Source organism: Pomacea canaliculata, linkage group LG6 (genome assembly GCF_003073045.1).
Source record: "Pomacea canaliculata isolate SZHN2017 linkage group LG6, ASM307304v1, whole genome shotgun sequence".
Taxonomy (NCBI): domain Eukaryota; kingdom Metazoa; phylum Mollusca; class Gastropoda; order Architaenioglossa; family Ampullariidae; genus Pomacea; species Pomacea canaliculata.
In genome coordinates this window covers 15,183,306-15,209,075 of record NC_037595.1, presented here as the reverse complement: position 1 = coordinate 15,209,075, position 25,770 = coordinate 15,183,306, and the positions used below count along the sequence as shown (strand labels likewise).

General features: G+C 39.5%; 2 protein-coding genes across 3 annotated transcripts in view; one reads left to right on the top strand and one right to left on the bottom strand.

Moving 5' to 3' along the window:
• Nucleotides 1-1,233, bottom strand: part of LOC112567036 (staphylococcal nuclease domain-containing protein 1-like) — an 87,869-nt gene extending 86,636 nt beyond the window's left edge. Inside the window, exon 1 of the mRNA XM_025243497.1 lies at nucleotides 978-1,233. Within this exon, the coding sequence (XP_025099282.1) occupies nucleotides 978-1,016 (39 nt within the window). The 5' untranslated portion in view covers nucleotides 1,017-1,233. The remainder of the gene's footprint in view (nucleotides 1-977) is intronic.
• LOC112567039 (transmembrane protein 216-like) overlaps nucleotides 1,223-25,770 on the top strand; it is a 37,443-nt gene continuing 12,895 nt past the window's right edge. Inside the window, exons 1-6 of one of the 2 annotated variants that reach the window (XM_025243504.1) lie at nucleotides 1,223-1,273; nucleotides 1,370-1,460; nucleotides 5,594-5,610; nucleotides 5,886-5,979; nucleotides 15,937-16,029; nucleotides 20,484-20,685. In XM_025243504.1, the coding sequence (XP_025099289.1) occupies nucleotides 1,430-1,460; nucleotides 5,594-5,610; nucleotides 5,886-5,979; nucleotides 15,937-16,029; nucleotides 20,484-20,685 (437 nt within the window). In that variant the 5' untranslated portion in view covers nucleotides 1,223-1,273; nucleotides 1,370-1,429. Of the gene's footprint in view, nucleotides 1,274-1,369; nucleotides 1,461-1,919; nucleotides 2,119-5,593; nucleotides 5,611-5,885; nucleotides 5,980-15,936; nucleotides 16,030-20,483; nucleotides 20,686-25,770 lie in introns of those variants that run through there. The other variant, XM_025243505.1, reaches the window with a different exon arrangement.

Below are 25,770 nucleotides of genomic sequence, written 5' to 3'. Positions count from 1 at the left end.
AAAACCAAAAACTGTAAGCTTTGAATTTATTTAAAATCTTAAGCTTGAAAGCACAAATTTACAAGTTTCAGGGATGAGAATATAACTGGTTAAATAAGTTTAAACAAGGTAAATAAGGACCAGTGGGGGAGAGGGGAAATGGGAGTGGGCCTGCATGTAAGAAAAAAGTGCTAAAAACTGTGCTTGAAAAGAAGCAAAAAGTAAGAATGAGAGGCATTGGTGGAAATCGGCTTAGGACTACTTCCAGTTAGAAACGCAGGGGAGGATAGTATTAAACTTATTTTGGGCCAGAGTATCCCTGAGGCATCGGCCATGATAGCAGCCTTAGAGTGATTATAGCTAGCTAGGAAGTTACCAAGCGTAGTGGCCTGGTCTGCTCGTACACTGCCTAGGATACCCAGAATGGCCAGGGGCCCAGATGAATATAATGTGCTTGTACTTTGTAGTGACAACAAGCTGCATAAAAAGCGTGAAATTGGACCAGGGAAGGATAATTAATTTAATATGTTGTAAATGTTTAAAATAAAAAGGCTTGCTCGAAAGATCAGCGAACGTGCTGCAAGGCTAGAAAGAGATCATGTAGTTCCACCGATGGATTTTTTGTGATGTACATGTATTCGTTATTTACTAGATACTGTGAATCGTGATTGCATATTTAATAGAAGCTGCCGAAGATCCAAGAAAATCCCAAAACAGCAAATGACCACGCCTTAATGTGGCACCAAGTCACAACAAATTAATTATTAGTAGCAGCGTTAACTGACTCTTCATACAGACTAACAAAGCCCCATCAAACCTCATAAAAAACATGTAACATATGATAAAGGTTCAAAAACAGTTGCCACACATGATCATCACTCTGAAAATATGGAAACATAAAGCTTGGAGACCAATCCATATGAACTTCACACGAACAATGCTTTAAATATATATCATTGAAATGAATTTAAAATATACACTAACAATTCAGTCCTTACCTGCTTCACGATTGCGCGATGGACCTGTTGAGCAGTCATTGTACACACAACTTAGGCAGACTTCCGTGCATGAAACTGACAAAAGGAAGCGTGGTGGTGTCACGTGATGTTAGTTTCTCTCCACTAAGTTTAGATAAGTGCACAATTTTAAACAATTTTCACGAAGAATAACTTCTTAATTCACGTATATAAACGTTGAAAATGATCTGCGATTATTTTGTCAGGAACACATATAAAATAGTATACACGTTGGTGCCACGTTGATCACCTGGTGCGCTCCATGATAGAAGAACGGAGTAAATATTTTTGTAATAGTTTTATTATATTATATAATATATTTTTATACTTTAAAAATATTGGTTTTCTAACAGCAATTTCAATTTAACCAACAGAACAAAATATGCAATGATGTCGCAAGAGGTTTCTATTTTGCAACAGTTCCGAAGCCAAACATGGCAGCGCAACAACCGTTGCAGCAACGAGGCAAGTATTTGAAAGAACAATTAAACCGAAAAGAAGTAGGAATACCAAAGCAAAGAAAAGTCATACAGTTATTTAGAATGAAAAACAATTATACGTTTATGAAAAATAATTTGATTACTAGCATTTGTATGTAAGTTTATTTTACACAGTTAGTAATCAGCATGTCGTAGTCTCACATCGTATACTATACAGTACATTGAGTACAAGGTTGCGGGCCGAATTTATTGAACAGTAGAAAACTAAACGTTTTGTTATTAATTTTGTGTAAACAAAATCATACATTAAAACAAAATTAAAGTTATAACAAACCAAGGCTTAGCAGTTTTTCTTCTTAATTTATTTTGTCAGAAATGGACGTTTGACATCTTTTCTTGGCAACAAGTTCGTTTATGTTGTGGAGATTCTCAGGATGGGCTGCAAGTGTACATCAGTAAGACGACTCCTGTGCGATGTTTTGTTGATCTTCATCACAGAGAAAAGTTGCTCACACAAATATGCTCCATGTTGAGGACTTTAGCACACAACGATTCTTGGTGTATTATGCAGTGATATGCTATCAACTGCCCACTACAGTTTTCTTGGATATGTGACCGCATCCTTGCAACTATAGTCTACTCTTTCACTCTTTGGGCCGCACATCGCTGGTACTCCATCTGTTGTAAGTGCAACAAGTTTGTCCCAGGGGAGGTTCATGTCAGTTATACTTTGACATACGTTGTCAAAAATGTCCTTTCCTGTCGTCCCATGCATGGATTTTATGGCTAATATTTCTTCTGTGATATTTAAACTGGAGTCGACTCCACGGATGAAGATGGCGAGTTGTGCGGTGTCCGAGGTGTCAGTACTTTCATCGACTTCAAGAGAGTATGCAACGAAGTCTTTGCTTTTTTCGATCAGCTGTGTTTTCACATCAGTGGCCATCTCACAAATCCTATTAGCAACCGTGTTTCTGCTGAGGCTTACATTTGCAAACATTTACTTTTCGTTTGGACACAAGACTACACACACTTTCATCATGCAACTCTTCACAAACTCTCCCTCATTGAATGGCCAGGCTGATTTAGCAATCTCCTCTGCCACAATAAAACTTGCTCTCACAGCAGCTTCACTTTGTGATGTTGCTATAGTGAACAATGTCTGCTGTCATCTTAGATTCCTCCACTTTCTTTAGCTTCTGTTCTGCATTCAGGCTTTTCAACTTGTCCTGGTGTTTAGTCTCGTAATGCCGTCTCAGATTATATTCTGTGGTCACAGCTATTGTATCTCCACAAAGTAGACACACTGGTTTACCGCTGATATTAGTAAGCACGTATTCAGCTTCCCATTGGCTTTGAAAGACTCTGTTTTCAAAATCAACTTTTCTCTTGGCCATTTTAACGGCTAGCTTTAATTTAAAATTTGATTGATATTGAAATTATGAAAATCCCTTCACTACACAGTGTAATGTTCTCGATCTTTATTAAGTAAATTTACATTAAGTAAAAGTCTTTAGAAAAGTCACAACACGTGCTTAGCTCTGATCATCTGCCTTTGTTCCCCGACAGATGGCGCACCAATACCTACGACTAGCGTTAAGTTCACACACTACACACAGCTTTCAGTTAATTCTAATAAACAATTGCGTGCTGTGCTCTGTACTATTTGCTATGACATGTGATGTTATTGCATCAGTATATGTATGTAAAAGAAGATATAATTAGGCAAAAAAGACACAAATCATCAATACACAAGCAGCAATTATTTCAACACCGTGGCTTGCTATTTATACTTATCTCTTTGGCGGCAGTCATTTACTCTTGACGATGCAGGAACTGGATAGTCAGTATTCCACAGTTGGCACTTATCATCCACAGTCCACGTGTATAATTTACAGTTCACACGTATCATGCACAGTTCGCACATATAATTCCAGATGGTTGATATATATATATAAGTCCTTGAAGAAGCTATACTCCCACCAACTTGATCTACACAAGTGTGCTTCTCACAACTTAACGTCTCATCGAGACGACTTCCGCTCGCCAGCCCACAGATTCAGAAAGTGATGAGTTTCTATTAGTCTGAGGCTGAGCTGCCTCATCATACGCGTAGGTTGCCCCTAGTCACCCTTTGATCTCGGACTGATTCAGGGAAGTTAACAGGTACTAAAAATCTTCGACACACGGCCCATGTTCAGGCCAGGGTGTCCCGTGTCACAGGTCAGATTTATGGGCCCCGCCTTGACCATCCCTTCAGGTCATTAACAGGAGCGGTGGTAACTTGACCAGTGCACTGTTGGTGGTCTGTACAAACTTTACTAAACTCATCCCATCGCTTGCTGTGCTCGACGTGAACTTTTCTGTTGTTTGCCTTCTAATTGTCGCCTTGTCATTAACAATGATTTTCTAAAATTCTTTCGCGGGCCAGGTAAAATTTCATGGCGGGCCAGGTGTTTGACACCCCTGTCATAGAGAAATCGGCGTAATGATGATTAGATCTGACATATCTGTTGCCGAATCTTGACATTTTCTGCGATCTTTGATACTTTTCATCAGCCCTGCACTGCCAGTTTACATTAAATTTGCTATGGGATGATCTGCACTTGCTGAACTTATCATGCAGTCTGTTCTCGAAAGTGTTGAGACACGTACATGCATATACAAGTTGTGTCGATGTCAAGTTCAATCTTTGCACTAAAAGATCTGTTACTCTTTAAGAGAGCACGCGATGGCAGGAGCTAATATTAAAGTTAGGGTTTGGGTTTCGGCTAGGTTTAAGGCTTGTGTGGGGATTATGTTTGTTTTTTGTTTTGTTTTTTGGTTTTGTTTTCTTTCTTCTTTTTGGTGGGGGGGGTTTTAGTGTAGATCCCTCATCATGGCGTCCATAACAACCTATTTCAGTTCGAAGTGGAGACTAAACCTTTTTTTAATAACTACACAAATCAGCCTTCTGAGGGAGCCTGAAAACCGTAGGAATTTAACCAAACATTTTATTGACTCTGTTAATAAAGTCTTTTATGTAGATGTATCTAAAGGTATTCCTAAGTATCCTTTGAATTTGCTCTGGTGAAACTTGCATGTTAGAATTTTGCATTAGGCACTTTCTTCAAAGTTCCGCCTATGGGATTTCATTATATACAAATTTAGTTGCCAGATTTGACCACTGTTGCAATTGACAGATATCTTGCGGTAGAAGAAGAATAATAATGATTATGATAAATTTCATTATTAGAGTGCTTTATTCCACATCAAAGATTATCTCAAAGTACTTGATTAAAAAAGATAAACACACAGAATAATAATAACACATACATGGACACTCACAACAGAACATTCAAATGTTATGTCTTTAGAATGCCATATGGTAGGATGAAAGTTATGGAGTCTGTATTTGCTCCCAGCTTACTCGGTCCAGTTGAAAAACTGTGAGGCTGAAAACGTTCCTATGCACACCACAGTTCCATTCCAGTTGGCTTATATAATGTTCTATCCGTTCCTGTTGGGCATGTTCAAGACTAGGGATCTACATGTTTCTTTTTTTACATGTACTAATCGTACCCTGAACAGAAAGTAACTGATATAAAATATAAAATCGGAAAACTAAAACAACTGGTGACCTGTACTAGTTAATTCCTACAGTAAAATTACTGTGGATGCTGCATTAACGTAGTACAGCCATAAAATATGAGGAAGTTTGATATGTATCTAAGCATTCTCATTTTGACTTGGCTAAATTAATAGTTACAAGGTTTTAAGTTTTCTGTGTAAATATACAATTTTTATAAAATAACTAAATTGTTTCTAGCATCTCCAGATATAGAAATATGGATCTTTCCTTCAGATCTTACCCTCAGCAGGAAAAAAGTTGAAAGCTTTTAAAATGTTTGGGCACTATCTGGGATCATTTGTATGGCAATTGATTATGTGAATGTGTAAAAACATTTTTATAAGTTTTAATCAAGGGCAAAATAAATAGAATGAAAACCACAGAGATAGCATCTAAACATTAAATTTCAGTTTTAACCTGATATCTTAAGTTAACCATTTTTTTTTATTTATGGATGAGAGGAGAAATATATGCAGTGGGGTTATTTTAATTTAGGTTGATTGGTTTCAGATAAATCTACCCATTTCTAATTTTAAGTTTCTTTGCAGGTCGTGTGCAGATGGTCGTATCCTTTTTCACATTTATTTTTTAGATTTTGCTTAATCAAAATGGGATGCATTCATGTCCATTGAAATTTTTGTTTTTTAAGTCATTTTGTAACTTTGTTTAAATTGTGTTTTTTAGAGACTAACTTATTTAGATGTAGTTACATTTCACATAAAATTGCATTACACATGGAATACTAACAGTTGGAATGGGGGACTTTGAGTTAATATAATATAAAGTTAAGCATTTTAATTTTGTCACTCTTCTCACACTGTTTGCCTTAATGTTACCCAGCATTCTTCTCTTCCCTATCAAATATTGCTGTATCTGAACAGCTGGTATTTTGCATTTTTTGTTTCTTGTGAACTTCTCATTTTTGTGTATAAAGGTAAGTCTGCATGTACATATGCTATAGTTATTAAAGGTAGGTTGGTGACGAGTGGAATGCTGTGCCCTCTCATAAATCTGGATATACGATAGACAGGGTGTCGCATCAGTCCAGTCATGACATAATTATTCCAGAACTCACATCAGTCCACTATTGTCTGTTCTAATATGGAATTGTCTAATGCACATTTAGTTTGCAGCAAACTTTACAAACTTAATTTCATTGACACTATTTGCTGTAAATCTAATCTTACTCTTGAAGTATCTCCACTGACTTGAAAAATATATTTGACAAACATGCTATACTATCATTAGTGACAACAGTGGTGGAAAGACAACCTAACTTAAGAATCATATAAATAAGCAAACATCCCATTTTAAAAAAGTGCTAAAAACCAAATCAATAACCTGAAACTTAGTCAAAAATGAATTATTAATACTGCTAAGCTAGTATAACCATATAAATTAAAAACATCTTCGAAACAAGGGGGGTGGGGGAGAAATACACAAATGATAAAGAAGAGAGAAAACCATACAAACACTAGATTTAAAAAGACAAAAACAAAATTAAAGAAAACTAAAACAAACCGAAGATCCTTAAAATGGTCAAAACTAATACAGTTACTAAAACTATAAGTCTAGAATAGGGCAACATAAGGGATCTGGCAACCAATACACCACTACTACAGACATGGCGGGTTTCCTAGACATAAAGAGCAAGTAACAACAACAGGAAAAGAGGCCACCAGAATTAGTAAGCAACATTTGCAGCATCATAGAGTAGGGACCAACACCAGCACAAGGTCCCCAAGAATTTACCAACCTGGATAAATATTTTGGCTCCTGATAAAATGAAAGACATTCATTTGACGGTGCATATAAACCTTTGTGATATGCTAGTTAAACATAAGGAACATGATCCTTTTTCAAAGGGATTAATTACTGACTCAATTCACATAAGACTGTAGATCAACACTTTGTTCAGTTTTTCACTGATTAAGACAGGTCCATCTCATAATAATAAATAATCATAGATCATAAGAAATTATGAAGCTTACGGAAAGATGGCAAAGGGTTATCGAACGAAGAGGACAATATTTCATTAATCTTTGTTCTTTACATAAATGCCCGTAGAAAAACAAAAATATGTCATAAATTATTCAACAACCCATTAGATCTTACGATGAGTTTTTTTTTCTGTGGACAGGAACTATTTTTGAGTGTCACTTGTATCTGTTTTTAATCATAGATTAAAGGGTTACTCGAGGCTTGTGATAAGGCTGTGGCAACGGTCAAACGTTTCAAAAATATATTTAGTTACAATTACAGAGCACGAGAGCAATACAAGAGAAATAAAGGATTCATTTCTCGCTTAATTACCACATATTAGCACTATTTCGGTCGCCGATGTTTTATAAAAATTTAAAAAATCCAGTTCAATCGACCCTAGTGTTCTTCCGCTGAGTAATCGCGATATCTTCCCGAGATGGAAGACTTGTGTCCTTATGACATCAGTCTCTGACATGAACTGTCTGTGGTCATTGGGAAGATTTTGCGTTGGATTAGTGATATCCAAACTAATACACAATCAAGATGGCTTCGGATTATAATACGTCCCACTCTTTGGGCTCCCAAAGCTTTTTCGTACTGGGATCGAGCCTTTCTATTGGTATGACCCACTCTTTTTGTATCGCCTCGTCTTTAGGAAAGTGATGAAAAGAAACTTTTGACTCTTTTCCCATCTTTTCTTGGCAATCGGGTGCAGCACATTCTTGAGGCATGGTTCTCACTATGGAAACCACACATAGGGTCACATAGGGTCACGTGACGGAGAACGAGATTTCGTCGAAGCTAAAAAAGAGTCTCGTGTAATTTCTCTTATTAAACACAACATTCTACTAAAATTCTTCAATATTTTCCACATGAACACACATATAAATAGACGAGATTCAAATTGATCCTACTCTTTACACGATACTAAACTGTTTTATTTTGCCTGTAGAATCCCTTTAATAATGACTTTGTAGATCTGAACTACTAACTGTAGAACTAACTTCTAAACATCATGATTTGTGACTAGATGCTGTATTTGACATATTTGACTGATGTTGAATTGATTTGGTGCTCTTGCATAAATCCAGTAGAAATCTATCCTGCTATATCATTTTCTGCGGTGTTTCGAACATTCAAAAAGCACCAGACGAAAACAGTCTATGAAAACATTTTGCTACTCATTAAGGATGATGAAAACTCCACCTGGAAACACCCTGGATAACCTGCTGGTCCCAAGCCCAAATGAAGGAGGGTTGAGCATGGGGCTAGCAACCCCACCCTGTAAAACAACCCCTGCTACAGAAAATGCAAATGCAATGCAAGCACAATGAGAGCCTGGACAGGAAGATCCCTATTCAGAAGGGCCTGTGATGCATGTTGGCGAAAACCTTTGGGAAGTCAGTTCACCGACCCATTGTCTCATGGCCAAGGCAATAACCAGGATATAGGGACCTGAAATATCAGAACCCCTTTAAGAGATAGGGAAATCAGCTCAGGTAGCCCAAGAACTGTACAAGACCAGGTGGAATGGCAGCAGCCAGACCAGACTTTTGTCATGGGAGACTATCCTCTACTCAGGACATGAAGGACCCTGACGATGACCACACACAAGGAGTAGCAGGACTGATAACACCAGATGCTGCAAGAGCACTAATAGCATGGGAACCATCTTCCCCATGACTCATGTCAGCCAGGTTCAACTCCAAAGGAATATCACCATCATCCAATGCTATGCATCTACCAACACAGCTAAAGAAGAGAAAAAGGAAGACTTTTACAACTCACTGCAGGCGCTGGTTGATCATTCTCCAAAATGAGACATAAAGATCATAATGGGGAACATGAATGCCAAAGTTGGAAATGACAACACTAACAAAGGACACATAATGGGAAAGCACAGTGTGATGAAGGAAACTTGGAGAAAAACAGTGGAAAGGGAGATGAAAGGAAAGGGCTGGACATGGGGTCACCTGGAGCGGGTTTCAGCCGATCGACATCGATGGCAGACTCTGGTTGAGGTTTTATGTGCAACCTGATGCACAAAGAGGAATAGATAGAAAGTGTGGGCAATTGCAATGAAAATGGTGAGCTGCTCATAGACTTCTGCTTGTTCGATGACCTTGTAGTCGGAGCCACAGTCTTTCCACACACACCATTTACCTGGACTTCACCAGGCCCCATATGCATGTAGATGGGTTTAAACAGGTGTAGCACTGATCAGGGTGAATAGCAGCGGAAAATTTGTATGCATGGGAGCCTGGAGAAGCTCTCCGGCCTGGCGGATCGCGTTTAAAGTTATTGGTGCTCTCAGGGCTGAATAGCTTGTTACTTGCAAGGAAATACGGCGGCCTTCACTGTGTTCAGTGGCAGTGTTGATTGTTGAGATGAAATCAGCTGTTTCATGACAGATCACACCCATTTGAAATGTTTGATGACTTAGAATTGTATTGCAAAATTCATATTAGATGAGAGATCATTTTAGCGCTGACAGCAGAAGGGGCTTGCAACATCACTGTCACCAATTGGCAAAGTACATTAACACCTTTACTTCGTGCTCATCACCCTACGATATTTGGCCACATTATACTTTCAAGAAGTGTGTGGAGAATGCACTGATGTAGACAAATTGACTGTTAGTCATACTAAGGCATGAGTAACCGATGTTTTGCATCGGCGGGTACCTAACAAAATTTCATTGCCGGATGAAGGTGCTGAACATATCAGGCCTATGAATTTCCAAAAGCAGTTGGATTTATCGACCTCAACTTGATTCGAATTGAGACTCGCACAGAAAATTAATTAAACTTTTATATGATATTAATAATTGAATTTGTATGGTGCTTGTAGATGTGTGTTCAATGCACAACACACGAAGGATTGCCAAACAAACCTATAGTCAAATGTAGACGAAATAAAACCCTATAAATGAAACGCTCTACATATTTTGAAAGGGATGAATTTCATTATTCAACTAAGGTGACCAGACGTTTCGGGGGCGAAAGCGGGACACGTGCCGATGATGGTGTCGTCACCGTCAAAAAACGCCGAAAAAAGTGATTTTTAAAGACAAGCGGGACATTTGATGGACTTGCCAGAAAGCCAGAAAGCGGGATATTCAGGCGGGACACGAGGTCAAAAGCGGGACTGTCCCGCCTAAAGCGGGACGTCTGGTCACCTTAATTCAACTCTAAAAAATTTGCTGACCAACACAAATAATTTATCACCTTACTATACTCACACTCCTAATGCCTGTAAGTTCCATTCCTTATTAACATCAACAAATAAAAAGGCCCTTATTAGACGAGCTCAGTTTGTTATTATGACGGTAGTCTAGAAGAATTAAGAGAATGTGTATATGTATGGAGTGGGGAGGCTTACATATATACATATATAAGCTAATATGAGTATATGCGTGTGTGTGGGTGGGGATAGTATATATAAGCAAATATGTGTATGTTGGGGATTGAAACATATAAGTAGATATGTGTGTCTGGGGATATTAGATAAATCTGTATAAGTAGATATGTGTGTGGGGGGAGGTGTGTGTGTGTGTCAGGGGTATTAGATAAATGTATATATATGCAGGTATGAATAAGTGTGTATGTATGGAGGGGGTATTATATATATATGAGAGTGTGTCATATATAAGTAGATATGTGTGTGTGTGTGGGGGGGTTTACACATATATACATAAGCAGATATGTGTTTAGGTTTTTTTTAAAATATATATATATGCAAATATGAGTGAGTAGGGGAGGTTTGTGTGTGTTGGGGGATATATATATGCAAATTTGAGTGAGTAGAGGGGTATTATAGATATATATGCAGATATGAGACAAGGGGGGCGCGAAGGTGGTCATTTTTTAAAGTTTCTTATACCGGTTTTAGTGAAATTAGCTTACATTGCTGGCTAAGGGGGCATGTGGACGTACCTTTGTTCGTCAGGGGGGCGTCACAAGTAAAAGGTTGAGAACCGCTGATGTAAGGGATGAACCAAGTCATTCTAGATTACACAAAATATTTCTTCAAGAATTCTTTAAAGATTAAGTAAAAGGTTATAAAATCAAATCCACACAAATACAAGCATTGGTTTAAAATGCCAAATGCTGTGTTTGTCTGTCCATGATAGGAACAGTTTGAACACTATTGCCCATGTTAGCTGTAAGATCCTTGGTGTCAAGCAGAGAAATAGGGTTTTTGTTGCAATTAAGAAATTGGCATTTAGTCAATGTCTGAACATGTCACTGCTGGAATACTTGTTTTATTAAATTCAGGCAAACCTTATGCTATGCCAAAATACAGAAGCATTATATATATACAATATCATTTCCTTTATCATTTCAACTATTGAATAGTAAGTGAAAGGTGTATGTTTGTGAATGGTATGGTCTTAGATGTAGGAATTACTTTTTTTTAATTAAGCCATCCATTCTTTTAGAATGTACCACTTTGTTTTGTAACTTTTGCACTTGCTTTGTAACTTAGCAGACTTATAATTAACCTCTGGTATTAATAATATTTGTCATTTGTCAATTTACTTATATTTTGTGTGTTTAAATCACCCTGTTCAGTGAATGTATTCAGCAGTTTTCAACATGTACTACAATGTTACCCTCTCCAAATGCAACTCTGTGTGTTCAGCATATGTGTAGACGCTTTGTAAATGCCAGGTACTCCTCAGTCAGGAGGAACTAGGTATATGTGTGTACTAAATAGTCCCTTGCTTTCAATCCTTGAATAATGCATCATCTAGGATTCTAGGTTATCAGTCTAATGATGTAACAAATTTAATACAACCTTTGACTGAAAGGCTATTAGTTTATTCCTAGGGCCGCAACAACACCTCGCCAATGGACCTGCTTTTGGGCAGCCCCATTCAGTTTGGCCCAGGTGGTTCTGATGTCCTTTGCCTTGCTCTCTGCTGTTCTTTTCCAAGTCTGCTTTGGTCTCTCAACTCTCCTCTCCTGAGGGTTCCAGTCAAGTGCCTGCTTGGCAAGGGTGCCGCTGGTTTTCTCAGGGTGTGTCCTATCTAGCCCCATTTGCTCTTTTTGATGTCTTGGCTAGTGGCATTCTGGTTGGTTCTTTTCCACAGACCGATGTTGGAGATCTTTTCAGGCCATCTTATTCCCAGAATATGGCTTAGGCATCGGTTGGTAAAGGTCTGTAGCTTGTTGTTGATGGTATTTGTCACTCTCCAGGTTTCAGTACCTTACAGTAGGACTGCTTTCACGTTGGTGTTGAAGATGTGGGTCTCACTGCTGAAGGATAATGCTCTTGAGTTCCAAATGGGGTGTAGGCTGTTGAAAGATTGCCTGGCCTGAACACAGGCTATAATTGTAAATATTTACATTTCAAGGCTCTTCATTTGTCTTTGCATTCAGGGGATTTTGCTAAGCCAACCCACAGGCATTCACCCTTTACGTGATGGCTCCCCATGAAATCTCATTTTTTATATTAAGTCACAGTGTCACTACAAAATAAAACACGGACGGTGCTTGAGGGAGATCTCCACAAACAATGTTGAAACACTGAAGTTAGCCTTGCCCATACGTTTATTTATTGAACATTTTAAACTTTTGTAGATTTAATATCATCACAAGATACAACTCACTTGTGGTTGACTTATCACAAACCCGTCTACTCTTTGATAAATTCTTTCGCCAGCCCCTTTGCTTATTTTCTTATTTTCTTTGTCTCCCATGCCACTAGTAACCATGCAAACACACCAAGGTGAGAGATCGCTGCCTCACAAGTTTCGAGATACAGCTGTAGCCAATCGGAATGCTTGAACACAGTAGGCTCCCTTCTTACCTCCACATTGTAAACAATGGCGATGCGGTCGGAGGAGAGCTGTGTGCTCACGACTTCTCTTTGGGAGAATTATCCGTGTCTGTTCGACACTGCACACCCCGATTACATGAACAGATATAAGGCTAGAATGCCTTCACGGAAATCGCTTGTGCTATGGGTAATGGCATAACAGGTAACAATTTAAGAGTGGAAGATAACATTCGCAAAAAGCGTCTGCACGTACTCTCGTTAATCTTCCGAAGATATTTCTTTTAGAAGACATGAATATGCTCCTAAGCGACTCTTTTGTGTTCCCCACTCTCTCACCCACATATAGTTTTCTTTCTCTCTGCTGAATTATGCAATATCACTATCGTAGCCGCAGTTGCTTCCAAAAGTATCTCGTCATTGATGTCGTCTGCCATATTGTTGACTACCCATAATGCGCTGCGTTTTTTTTTTTGTACAAGAACATTCCCGCGTGAGAATAGGCCTTTAGTCTAGGCAAGCCTAACAAAAAATGTGACTAAACTGGAAGCTTTGTATTATCATGCCTCGTTTTAGGAGTTAATCTAAAATGTGAATAAACCACAAGATTTTTAGTATCATGCCTTGTTTTAGTAGTTAAACTGGAAAAAATCGTCTGCCAGCAGTCCAGTAATACAAGTTCATGCTGAGTTACTTGCACCTCGACTACAATAGGGTCAAATGCATAACACTGAGACAATGACTTCCTAATTAATTAGATGACGCCTTGGAGAGAACAGCTCGATGTAAAGGAAGAACAAGGTGACGATAGGAAATAGCCTTCGACCTTTACCTTCACTGAAACACTATTGGGTTTTCGCCGCTTCTAAAAATAGCAGCAGTTGTCCCGCTGCCAGTCGCGGAAAGCTAATGGAGACCGACTAGAGTTCCGTGCATGCAGAATCTGAATAGGCCGTAAGCGTGTCTAGGTCTCAACTAGCACTCTGCGAGTAGCAGGTAAACTGAATTGTCCTCATTCAATTTACATGCATACGGGGGCATATGGACATACAGAAAACCAGATCGACCACATCACCATTAATTGCCAATTTAGAAGGAGTTTGCTGGATATCAGGGTAAGGTGTGGTGCAGATGCAGCCACAGACCACCACCTGCTGGTGGCAATCATCAAGATAAAGCTGAGGTCCTTCCATGACTTATCAGACAGACTGCACCACAAATTCAACATGCAGTTTCTTGGAGACCACAGAAAGCAAGAAGAGTTCAACTGCGAAGTTAAAAACAGGTTTGCGGTGGTGGAGGGACTCCTGGAAGAAACAGTGGCCAACCTCTGGACAGGATTACAGGAGACGGGGAACACTGCCTGCACACGCATTCTGGAAAAGAAAGAGAAACAGCACAAGGAATGGCTGACTTTAAAGACCTGGCAAAAGATAGAGGAAAGGAAAGAGCAGAAGATCAACCAGTGTCAAGACCAGCAGGAAAAAAAAAAAGCTCAGAGCAAAGTACTGGGAGATGAACCGAGAAATGAAGAGTGCAAGAGGCAACAAGAGACAGTTCACACAGAATGGCATAAGAGGCAGGACAAACAGCTGGGCAAAACACAAAGAGACTATACCAAATTACAAGAATTCTGTCAGGAAGGAAAAACACTGCATGCAGGCCAGTAAAGAATAAGAATGGCAGTGTCATTACTGGGGATGGGTAATGATCAAAAAAAAAACAAAGATCGTGTTGGGCGGAACATTTTGAAGAAATACTCAACTGGCCTCCACCAGCAACTGCTTTGGACATTGCCCCAGCAGCCGAGCAGCTCAAAGTGAAAACCAACCCACCAACCAAGGCAGAAATCATCAAAGCCATCGAGTCTTTGAATAGTGGCAGGGTGGCAGGCCCATATGGCATTCCTGCAGAGGCACTCAAGGCAGACCCAACAGCCGCAGCAGATATGCCACACCCCCTGCTGCAGAAAATTTGGCTTTATTTGCATACTGAGATCCGCATCTTCAATGCAAACGTAAAGTCAGTCCTTCTATATGGGTCCCACCACCAGTTGACGCAACTTAGCTTGTCGTGTGGTGGCTTGCGAGCCTTGTCAGTCCACAGAGCTATGTCGGCAGGAGCCTTGTGCTCCTGGCAGGTCTAACCAAGCCAAACAGGTCTGTCAGGGGAGAGCGTAGACTAAAATGTTGCACCCTGGCCCTCCAGGTTTGGGGTTTGCTTTGGGATAACAATCCAGTCATGCAAAAAAAAAAGCTGTTACAGAAACTTCAACAGTACCACAACATGTTGTTGCAGCCCTATGCTCCTTGAGGAGTAACAAGGACTAAACTAAACTCTATATGGGTCTGAGACCTAGAATGTGACAAAGACCATCACCAACAAGATTCAGACATTTGTCAACAGATGTCTGTGTCACATCCTCAACATCAGATGGCCCAATACAGACCTGTTGGAGAGAAACAACCAAACACCTGCCAGCAAGACATCAAGAAGTGGAAGTGGGGCTGGATTGGTCACACCCTGCGAAAGCCAGCCGAAAATTTAACAAGACAAGCTCTGAACTGCAACCCGCTCAGGAGGCACAGGGTTGGGGGACCCAGACAGACATGGAGGATATTGGTCCACAGCAAGGTGGAGGCAGCTGATATATGGACTCACTGGAAAGGGATGCCCAGAACCGGATCCGATGGTGTGGTCTAGTTGCAGCACTATGCTCCACTGGGGGCGTAAAGGAATAAGAAGAAGGATGATGAACAGTTGAACATCTTGAAAGTCTATATTATATCGGTGATCTGCACTGCTTCCCTTCCAACAGCTTGGGAACTCATTTTTCAAAGAGGTATTTTGCTGTTAACCCTATAAGCAGTAAAAACAGAAAAATGATCCATTCTATGACTGGAACTGTGGTGTGAAAAATGCATTTACAGCCTGGATTACTGCTTTTCAAATACATTTTGCAAGCTTAGTGCAACTCCTGGCTACATAGCTTTAATTCTTTATGACATTCTATAGACAGCAATTTTACATGTTGTGTTCTGTGTGTCATTATATTGGTTCATACATGCATAGATGTTATAAAGCTGGGATATGTCACTCTAAAAATTCCCTTTTTTATTTTTGGCAGGTGAGACATTACCATTTGGCAGTGGAGTGCTTGCCGCAGAAATCATTCTTATTTTTCTCATGGTGGGAATTGAGTCTTTTAGAATTTTCTTTGGTGAGTAAATTAAAGAGAAATAAAAGCCACTTGTGCAATTTGAGAATAGAGATGTTAATGCTGCCAATATTTATCATTCTCTCCATAAAATGTAAACCTCATAGGAACCATTTCTAAGTGTCAGTAGTTAAGTTTTCATCATATCAGTATTAATTTAACAAAAAATAGTTATATATAAGCAATAAATAGTTATATATAAGTAATATATGAGTCATGTGAGGTAGATGTAGGTTTTCATTACCATCAGCAAACATTTTACAATTATAACATGTTTCTATTCACTTTGTCAACTGTCAAACTGATTTTCCCCACTAAACCTGCCACGTGCTTCAGCTGGTTAGCACAATAGTGGCAAAATTGGTTTTTGTAGTGACCTGCAGCTACTACAAATATGCCCAAACTATGCTTAAAATTTATGAGCAATATGTGTCTTGCTCAACCACATGGAGGGATTCTGTGATTCACCTGTGTTATGGCACTGCATGGTGCTTATAAACCTTAATGCTTACTATCCCATCAAGCATCATAGCAGCATTCTCCTATCACTGGTGTGTAAGATAGTGTGTTAGTGATTTAAGCCAGTGGTGAGACAGTAAAGTGCTGGATGGAAGAGAGCACTGCCTACCTACAGGAGTGTTTTTACAAATTTGATGAATTGGCTGATGTTGTCTCTTCTTATATGACCTGTGTTGATACTGTCATCCCCACCAATAAAACTGTCATCAAATCCCAAGTAATGAAAGAACTCAGATCTGTGTTGAAATAATAAGAACCATATATTCTAGACTGGTATTTCTCAGAATTTAAAAAAAAACTTGCAAATGGGGGGGACAGAATGCCATTAGTGAGGCAAAGTGTAAGTACAAGGGACAAAGTTGGCATGGCATCAAGACTTTATCTCCCATCTCCTCATTCAAGTCCATTTTGGGTCTGTTCCATCCAGTCCTCTGGAACAGGAAATAGGCATCTCTTGGGCCAGCATACTCTCACCTTCTGCAACATTAAAATAGATTCAGTCTTAAAGTCTGTCCAGGTTTGGGAACCTCATTGTATGTAGAAGACCGCACTCTGTACCTGGGGCAGATCCCTACCGTGTCTAGAATGCCATTTTCAGCAGTGCATTAACTGTGCAAAAGAGAGTGACAGAAAGTGGCTTCACATTTTCTCCCACTTAGTAAGTATTCATTCACTTTTGTAAACTACAGTGCATGTCAGAAAGCCTTGGATATTCTTCGAGTAGTTGGCCATGTCAGGTGCAATCCAATCTAGACTATGTTTCGCTGTCCCATGTCTGTCATTTGAAATGTCACCCTACTTACTATGCTATTTTTCATTCTCAGCATGCTGCCCTGTATGCTTTTCATGCTCAAGGAGCCCAAACCATTAACCCTCTACATTACGCCTCATTTAAAGGCTGCCTGAGTGGATATTCAACAATTAGATCCTCTCCTTCTCCTGCCAGCTCTTTCTGGGACTCTTCCTGTTCCTGAGATTCATATAGACCTTACAACATTTACAAAAGATAGTTCCAATGACCTTATCTTTTTTCAACACCTGCAGGATATTCTAACTATCCTGGGTTCTGATTTATTTTTAAGGATGGTTCCAAATGGTTGCTCCATCTTCTCTGTAAAACTTTATGCCATCATGCTAGCCTTTCACCATGTTCAGTTATCTTCAAAACAGAAATTCTGAATCATTTCAGATTTGCTGTCTGCTCTCCAAGGTTTTCTTTTGTTTTATCTACCATGTCATGGTTGAGATCCATATGCAAATCATAGTAAGGAGATTGTCTACATTTGGGTTCCTGCTTATGCTGGCATCCTAGGCAAGGTTTGAGCAGACCAGGCCACCAAGGCCTCTTGTCAGTCTCCTGATCAATTGCAGTCACTGGTGTTATCTTACTGTAAGTCTGTCTTCAAAGTTCAGCCCCTATGACAACACCACTGGGTAATAAGTCACCCTTCTTTTTCTGACTGCCCACCTCCAAGCCATTCTGTGTGGTGTGAGGAGGTAGTAGTAGGCTTAAAATGGGACACACCACACCAATGCCACACATTCTCTACTTTTATAAGTCATACTCCTACCAGTTTTTACTTGGTATCAGGGACTTTTATTGTTGTTCATGTTTAATTACGTCCTGGGATTCAGAGTATCTGACAGCAATTTTTTATAACTGGCTCTCTGTTTTTCTTCTTTAGATCTATCCCATTAGCAGCTTTTTACCATCAGATTTAATGAATTAACTTTAGATTCTAGTTTAAGGTTCTGGCTTAACAGTGGCCTTTTGGCCAAAACACCCTTTTTAACATATTATCTACCCTTTTATATTATCTTATCTTTGCTGGCTTTAATTGTTAGTGGTATTGTTATTGCACCACCTGGGAATCTTGTTTTCCACCCTTCTAATGTATTGTATTGCCATGATACAGCCAACTAACCACTCTAAGCATCACCTCTGAGCACGTAGGCCATACAATCATCACAGAGAAATTTGCAGTGTACATATATAATTAAACTAATAGATCCTAAAATTATCCTGCAAAGATTTTGCCGTCATGCATATCTTATGGATACAGGCACTTTGCCATTTGACTGCCATAATGGCATATGTTATGGAATTCTGAAGGCTAAGAAAGGTCACAGACCAACATATAGTATACCAGTGAATAAGCCCTTCAATGTTATGAGGGAGCGGTCCAGTGGCGCAACGGTTAGCGCTGTTAGCGCCTGTCACCAATGCAGTGAAGGTTGGCTGCCCTGAGTTCATTTCTCGTCTCGGGCACGCTGATCTTTCTCTGCACGTGGCATCTGTTTACAGGGCTGGCTGCTTGCCGTAATATAGCCTTAGCTGCTGACACGGGCGTAAAACACCAATTCCCCCCCCCCCCTTCAATGTTATGAACAGGCCATGGCCATGATAGTATTATTTCAGGTCATATAGATGTCTAAAATAGACTTTGAAAGTTCTGATCTATTTTTGGTGGCCCAGTGTCTGACACACATTTACTGTGAGATCTGCAAAAGACTGTAGCAAGAGAGCAAAACATACAGAACTGATGGTGACAACAAATGCTGGTCATCATTTAATCTAGTGGTTCTCAACCTTTTACTAGTGATGCCCCCCTGACGAACAAAGGCACGTCCGTGCGCCCCCCTTAGCCAGCAATGTAAGCTAATTTCACTAATACCAGTATAAGAAACTTTAAAAAAATGACCACCTTCGCGCCCCCCTTGTAAGCCCCAGGGGGGCGCGCCCCACAGGTTGAGAACCGCTGATTTAATCCTTCAACTTAGTTGCTAGTGATCTAATTGGACTTTTTCAAAAACCGTTCGAGGTAGAACATACATCCTGATGTTGATTGACACCATCACAAGATACCCAGAGGCTGTATTTCCCCTTTCCCCCAAAAAAGAGTCACAGCTTTACTATTTCATAACTATTTACTGCTGGTGTAATGCACCATCTTTGCCAAAGTCAATCTACAAACTTCCAAACAAGTCAGTAGGATTCTCTCTGAGCCTTTATGTGGCTAAAGTTGATTTTCTTGCAACAACTTGGACATAACAATAGGAAGATGTATCATTAGTTTTTCAAGTTTAAAAAAACATTCTCTGTGAGACTTTCAAGATAGCCAAAGATAACTGCTAAAGCTTCCAACAAAAACAAGACTTATTAGGATTGGAAGACTAACTCCACTTTGAGTGTAGAGATGACGTAGCGATCTTGTTGCTTACAACACACAAGACCACAAGAAACTTTTACTATCAGGTTATAGAGAAACTGCATGTTTGTCACTGTTGTGCATATGATGCTGCTGTTTCATCATCATATTAATTGTCCGGGGGTTGGGGGGGCGTTCACAGCACTTACTCAAGATGGTAAAATATGGTCAATAAATTGATTAACATGTTCACTTCATTGTGTACATTTTTATATATTCAGCAACTAAATAGTAGCATATGCATTATATTTAATCATTTTTACTCTAAAACCATATAATAAAAAAAAGCAAGTACCAAAAATATTTTTGGAAAAGCCATTAGATTTACATGATTTTCTTTGAAATTTACGAGAAAGCATTGTTTTTACTTTCTTTAAAGTTTAACTACATTTTAATTTGTCTTTCTGTCTTGCTTGATACGTTTCATTATTGAAAATGCTTGAAATTCGCTGCACTTCTGGGTATCAAATGTAAATGCCAAAGTCATGTAGCCAGCAAAAGTTAAAGCTGGTTTCTAGCTGTGCACTGTATGAACAGTGTATCAAGCGTCAGACTTTCTGGTAGAGTGTGTTCTTTGAGTTTGTATGACACATTCAATTACGTCAAGCTGGTGGTAGCTTCATCATGGTGTTGTACTGGGGAATTGTTTATGATTTCAAAATGGAGCATGAGCTGTCTGACCATTATTTGTGCTGGGTATAGTAACAATTTTCTTCAACTCTGTTTCAGGAAAGAAAGGAAACCTCATGGAACAAATCACCGGAATGGTGATTTCCATCCTTTTGAGTGTACCAGCTCTTTTTGGTGCCGTGTTTTTGCTGCTGTGGCAAACATATGTGCTCAGAATAGAGATAATATTATCTGGTGTTCAGCTGGCACTAATTTGTGTTGAGCTCATTTTTGGTATAATCTCAATCATCACATTTGCAAGGTATGTAATTTTTTTTTTCTTTTGTAGATTAGAAAGATAAACATTTATTTTTTGTAAAGGTACAGCTGCCCATCTAATTACAACACTCACTGCATGTCCATTCACCAAATCAGTAAAATAGATCAATATATATGAAGCAAATGAATCTAATAAAACAGTTGTGTGTATATATATATACGCAGAAATAGTTTACATTTAAGTCCGAAGGTAATTTTAAAACTTATTTCTCTTCTCTATGCTGCTTGCCTCATAAATGTTCACAGTTCGTAATCCAATATTCACAGTTCATAATCCAGTGTTCGCAGTTCATTTCTTTACTTACATCAATACTATAAGTCTAACTTCCCGCTGGCGTAAACTTCCAACGATATATACGCTAAGTCCAGCAAACAGCTCTCTTCCGTCTCCTCGAGATGGACTTCGTCTCGATGACGCAGATGAGGAAAGGGATGTTTCTCTCTTAGTCCGAGGCTGTCACCTCTTCCTACCTGTGGGACGTCCCTGGTCACCCATTGATCTTGGACCTATTCAGGGAAGTTTGTAGGTACTAAAACTATTCTACCCTGCCGCCTTGTGTGTAGGCCAGCATGTCCTGTGTCACTGGTCAGATTTATGGGAACCGCCTTGACCATACTGTCTTGTCATTAGTCAGAGCGATGGCAACTTGACCAGTTCACAGTTGGTGGTCTAAACTCTAACCAAACTTGCTAAAAGTAGAAAATATGTTTTCTACAATGATCTTTCATTTTTTTAATTTAGTACAGGAAAGCAAAAACTATATTTCTTGCAATCTGATTGCTTAAGTTCTAAAAAAAAATTTTTTTAATGGTATGCAAGAGAAAGAGTAATGCAGTGACAGGTTATCTGGGAGTTGTCAGCTTCTTTCTACAAAACCACAGCAAACAATTCACATCACCCATCGATTCCAGACTCTGTGTTTGTGTTTAGAGAGATACATGTTGGCAAGTTTTATATCAGATTCTGCTGTCAGTAGCATGTCTTCCATATCCATCTGTTCCCTAGTTTTTGCAAGTTGCGCCCCCTCTTCTTGCAGGGCCTGCTGAATCCTATCAGGTCAGATCACTAAAGAAAGTCGGAATGCCTGTTCCCTGGCACCTAGCAATTACATTTTTCTACTTCTTCTATCAATGTAATTGTCACGGACCATCCGCAGACATGCGCATTCTTTCCGAAAAAAACCAATATAAGATCGCTTAAGGGCGTCCCTCCTTAGAGGCACCAATAATTATTAGAACCAAACACAAGTTTACAAGTAGACAAAATATCAACAGTAATCCACAGTCAATAATAATAACACTCCATCACGTTCACACCATCAAAGTTCAACAAGTCACTGCCGGAATCCACATGGCAGCAAATGAAAAGTTACAATAATAACACACCATCAATGTTTATCAAGTCACTGCCGAAATCCACACGGCATCAAATGAAGAATTGCCATAATAACACACCATCAAAGTTCAACACGTTAATAACCGTTTAGTCCCTGCAGCTCTCCAGTCCCCGGTTTCTTTTAGTCCACTTTAATCCTTTCTTCTACAGTTCAATAAATGATAAAAGAGTGTTTTTACCATACCGATAAGTTACTGTCAGGCGGGGTAGAACAATATGCAGCTGGGATAAAACTAAGAGGGAAACCATCCCTCCTCCGGCGGTTAGTTTCAGCTGACCAGGCACCCTCCCTGGGGTTGGTCGGTACGTCCGCGTAAGGAAGGGCAGGGTAGCCCCCTCCTTACTCCGAGTCCACTGCTCCTGCTCGCCCACGTCGGTGTGCAGTTTCTTGGCCCCCAAGAACTTGCACGACCTGTTGCTCTCACCACAGAGCTCCCACGGCGATGATAAGGACTAAAGAAACACGATGTACATCCACAGTAGTACATCTGCACTAGTACATCCCCCGTAATACAGCCACAGTATCACGTCCACAGAGATGGTACTACCACAAAGTAGATCCCCCGTAATACATACATATTATTACGTCCACAGAGATAGTACAACCACAAAGTACTTCTCCCGTAATACATGCACAGTATCACGTCCACAGAGATCGTCGAGTCGGTGAATTAAAACCACAAATCCACCAAATTATTATCAGCCGCCCCCTGGCCACTTATGGTCGGGCTTAAATATATCCACCCCAGTCCCTCTAGACCAGGTGTCAGCACTGCCTGGCCCGCACGTGGTCTTCGCTGAATTGCGTCGCAAGCATTTTCTAAAAACAAACCGTCAACACCGGATGTCAACCTTCCCCCATCCCCTCTTGCCCCCTCTACTACGCAGTTGTCCGTTACAGTTATATTATATTATTTAATTATTATATGTATAAATTAATATGATGTGCTTGCATGCCTATATGTAAAGTACCTTGCGTCTGGCTGATGCTGGAAGAAGGTGTGCTATTTATTATTATTATATCAATGATAGTTGTTTTTATTGAAGGTTATTGTAAATATTGGAATTGTACTTCATACCAACTCTACCATTCTACAGGTTTAATCGCATTGCTTTTTATTAATGAATGAATTAAGCAGCCAGGAAGCATATGTTACTTTGGAAAGGGTGTGCAAGACAATACAATTGTTACAGAACATACAAAATCAAGCAACTTTGTTTTAGATGAGGAGCTGTAAGCCCAACAGACAAGAATATATAATTAAGCTCCTTTGAAAACACTAGCAAAACAAACCTGCATTTGAAGGCTTGCTTATCCATATATAAGAATTCAGTACATTGTACAAGCATGAAACCCATCAGCAACGGCCAATAAAAGTATCAGCAATGTCTATTTGAGATTTTGTGAACATTGGCAGTGTCTAATCATTGTTAAACAACATTATCAGTGTCCAATATCAGACAATGATGGGAATATTTTAATGTACCAGACAGTTTTAGCAATGTCCTAATCTCAGTTGCTTCGAGTTTGTTGGCAGTCTTGATTTGTGTTACCGAGTACCCAAGCAGTGCTTACTATGGTCAGATTTTGCCAATCCAGTTGATAAGGGAGATAATCTACATGAGGGTAGGATGTTGCACATTGCAACTGCACAAAGAACCTTCAAGGAAGAAAAGTGGTGGTACTCAGCACAATTACGTAGGTTGCCAACATATATAATCCACTAGTGGCTGGCACTAACTGATCATGCCAGGAAGGATGCTGACGGGTCCCTTTTCTAGCTAGATGTACCCGCTCAGTTACAAACAGCATATATACAAGTCACAGACAAAATATCACCAAATAATGCCCAATATGACTTGTAGGGTAAACCACAGGTTTTAGAATTATGGGTTTGAGTGACAAGCAGTCATGATCTCCAGGTATAAGAATGTAGTACTTTGCATTGTTTTAAGTATCTAACTTATAAAAATATGACAAATCATCATAATGTTTAATAAAAACCCTTTTTTGGTGTACAAAACAGCAACAGGGACATGAAAATTGATACAGTTTATTCTAAAAATTTGCCTTGTCTACACAAGAGCTATAACTACACAAAATGATTCCCTGCTGCAGTACTTATTTCCAGCATGCAGCCCTTTCAGTTGTTTTAGGTGGGAATGCATGACAGCATTCACATATAGTGGATATATGAGGTGAGCACTATTCAGCAGCACATCATTGGTCTACAATTCAACAGACTACCAAAAAGGACGACATTCTTACCTACCCATGCACTACAGTTTTCTTTCATGATCTACACTATGCAAAACAATCAGGAAGGGCTATGTGTTGGAATATTTTTCACTCTGACAATGCATGAACATTTGTCAAAGCCATGTTTATTACTAGTTAATATATCAAAACTATTAAGTTTAAAATTAAATCAGAATTTTACAATTTACTGCACAAACTTCATCCTGGAAGGCCATAAAGTGGCATATCACTTGGGGAAAAAACAGTTATTGTATTATAATTGAATTTAATGATAGAAATAATATAAGTTTATCTCTGTCACATGTTTATATAGTTTAGTCCTTATTACTCCTCAAGGAGCATAGGGCCACAACTTATATAGACCAGGTTTTTATTATGAGAAAACTTGTAAGTGAGGATATTTTAGCTGTTTTAATTTTTTGTTTTATTTGGCATATTACTTCTGTTGTAAAATGAATACTTAATATTTATGAAGGTTGTACTTGTATACTCAGTCCTTTTCATACCTAGATGAGTAGGTGGTACGTAAGGCATCCTCTAAAGCAGTGGTTCTCAAAGTGTGGTCCGCGGACCACTAGTGGTCCGTGGGCATGTCAGGTGGTCCGCGGCTGACAGTCGTCATATGTCAGCAAAGTGATGTTTAAAGTGATGCATTCCTCGCATTAACATTTTAATTACAAATAATGAGGTAAACGTAGCTTTATGTCAACTTATTATTATGCTACTGTCACAGAAGGACATTTAGTTTTGAATTGTAATGAAACAAATGCGGCAATTTAAATTTGAAACTCATAGTACAGACTGATTTTTAGGACTTGGTGGTCCGCCATATTTTTTACTTAAGTAAAGTGGTCCGCGGTCCGAAATACTTTGAGAACCACTGCTCTAAAGGTTTCATTTTTTTTTTGTCTGTCAGCAGCAATAGCAACATAGCTAATGTTGTTCCTGGACAGTTTCTGGTCCTTTACTTCTCTCTCTACTGACCATCATGTTTTTTTTGGCCAACATTCCCTCTTGCCATCAGCTGTCCTGTGAAGGGCTATTTGGGTGGTGCCTCTGATTTCATTTTCCACACATGCCCTAGCTATTTTTATCTTCTTTTTGGATTTTTTTTTTATTTTGTCGTTCGCCTGTTACACTTGGAGACCAGCTCTTGAGATGAAACTGGTGGTCTTCTGTAGAGTCTCCGCTGGCCCGTACAGCTTGTTGTGCAGGGTCTCCGACTGTGGCCACGTCTCTTCCCTTTGGGTACGTAGGTTCCTACAGTCCTGTAGGATGTGTTCTGCAGTCTGGTCTGCTTCTCCACATGGGCATCTTGGGGACGGCACGAGGTGTAACTTCCTGTGTAGGTGATGAAGCAGCCTGTTGTGTCCGGTCCTGAGACGGAAAATAGCGACCTGGTCCGGTCTGGA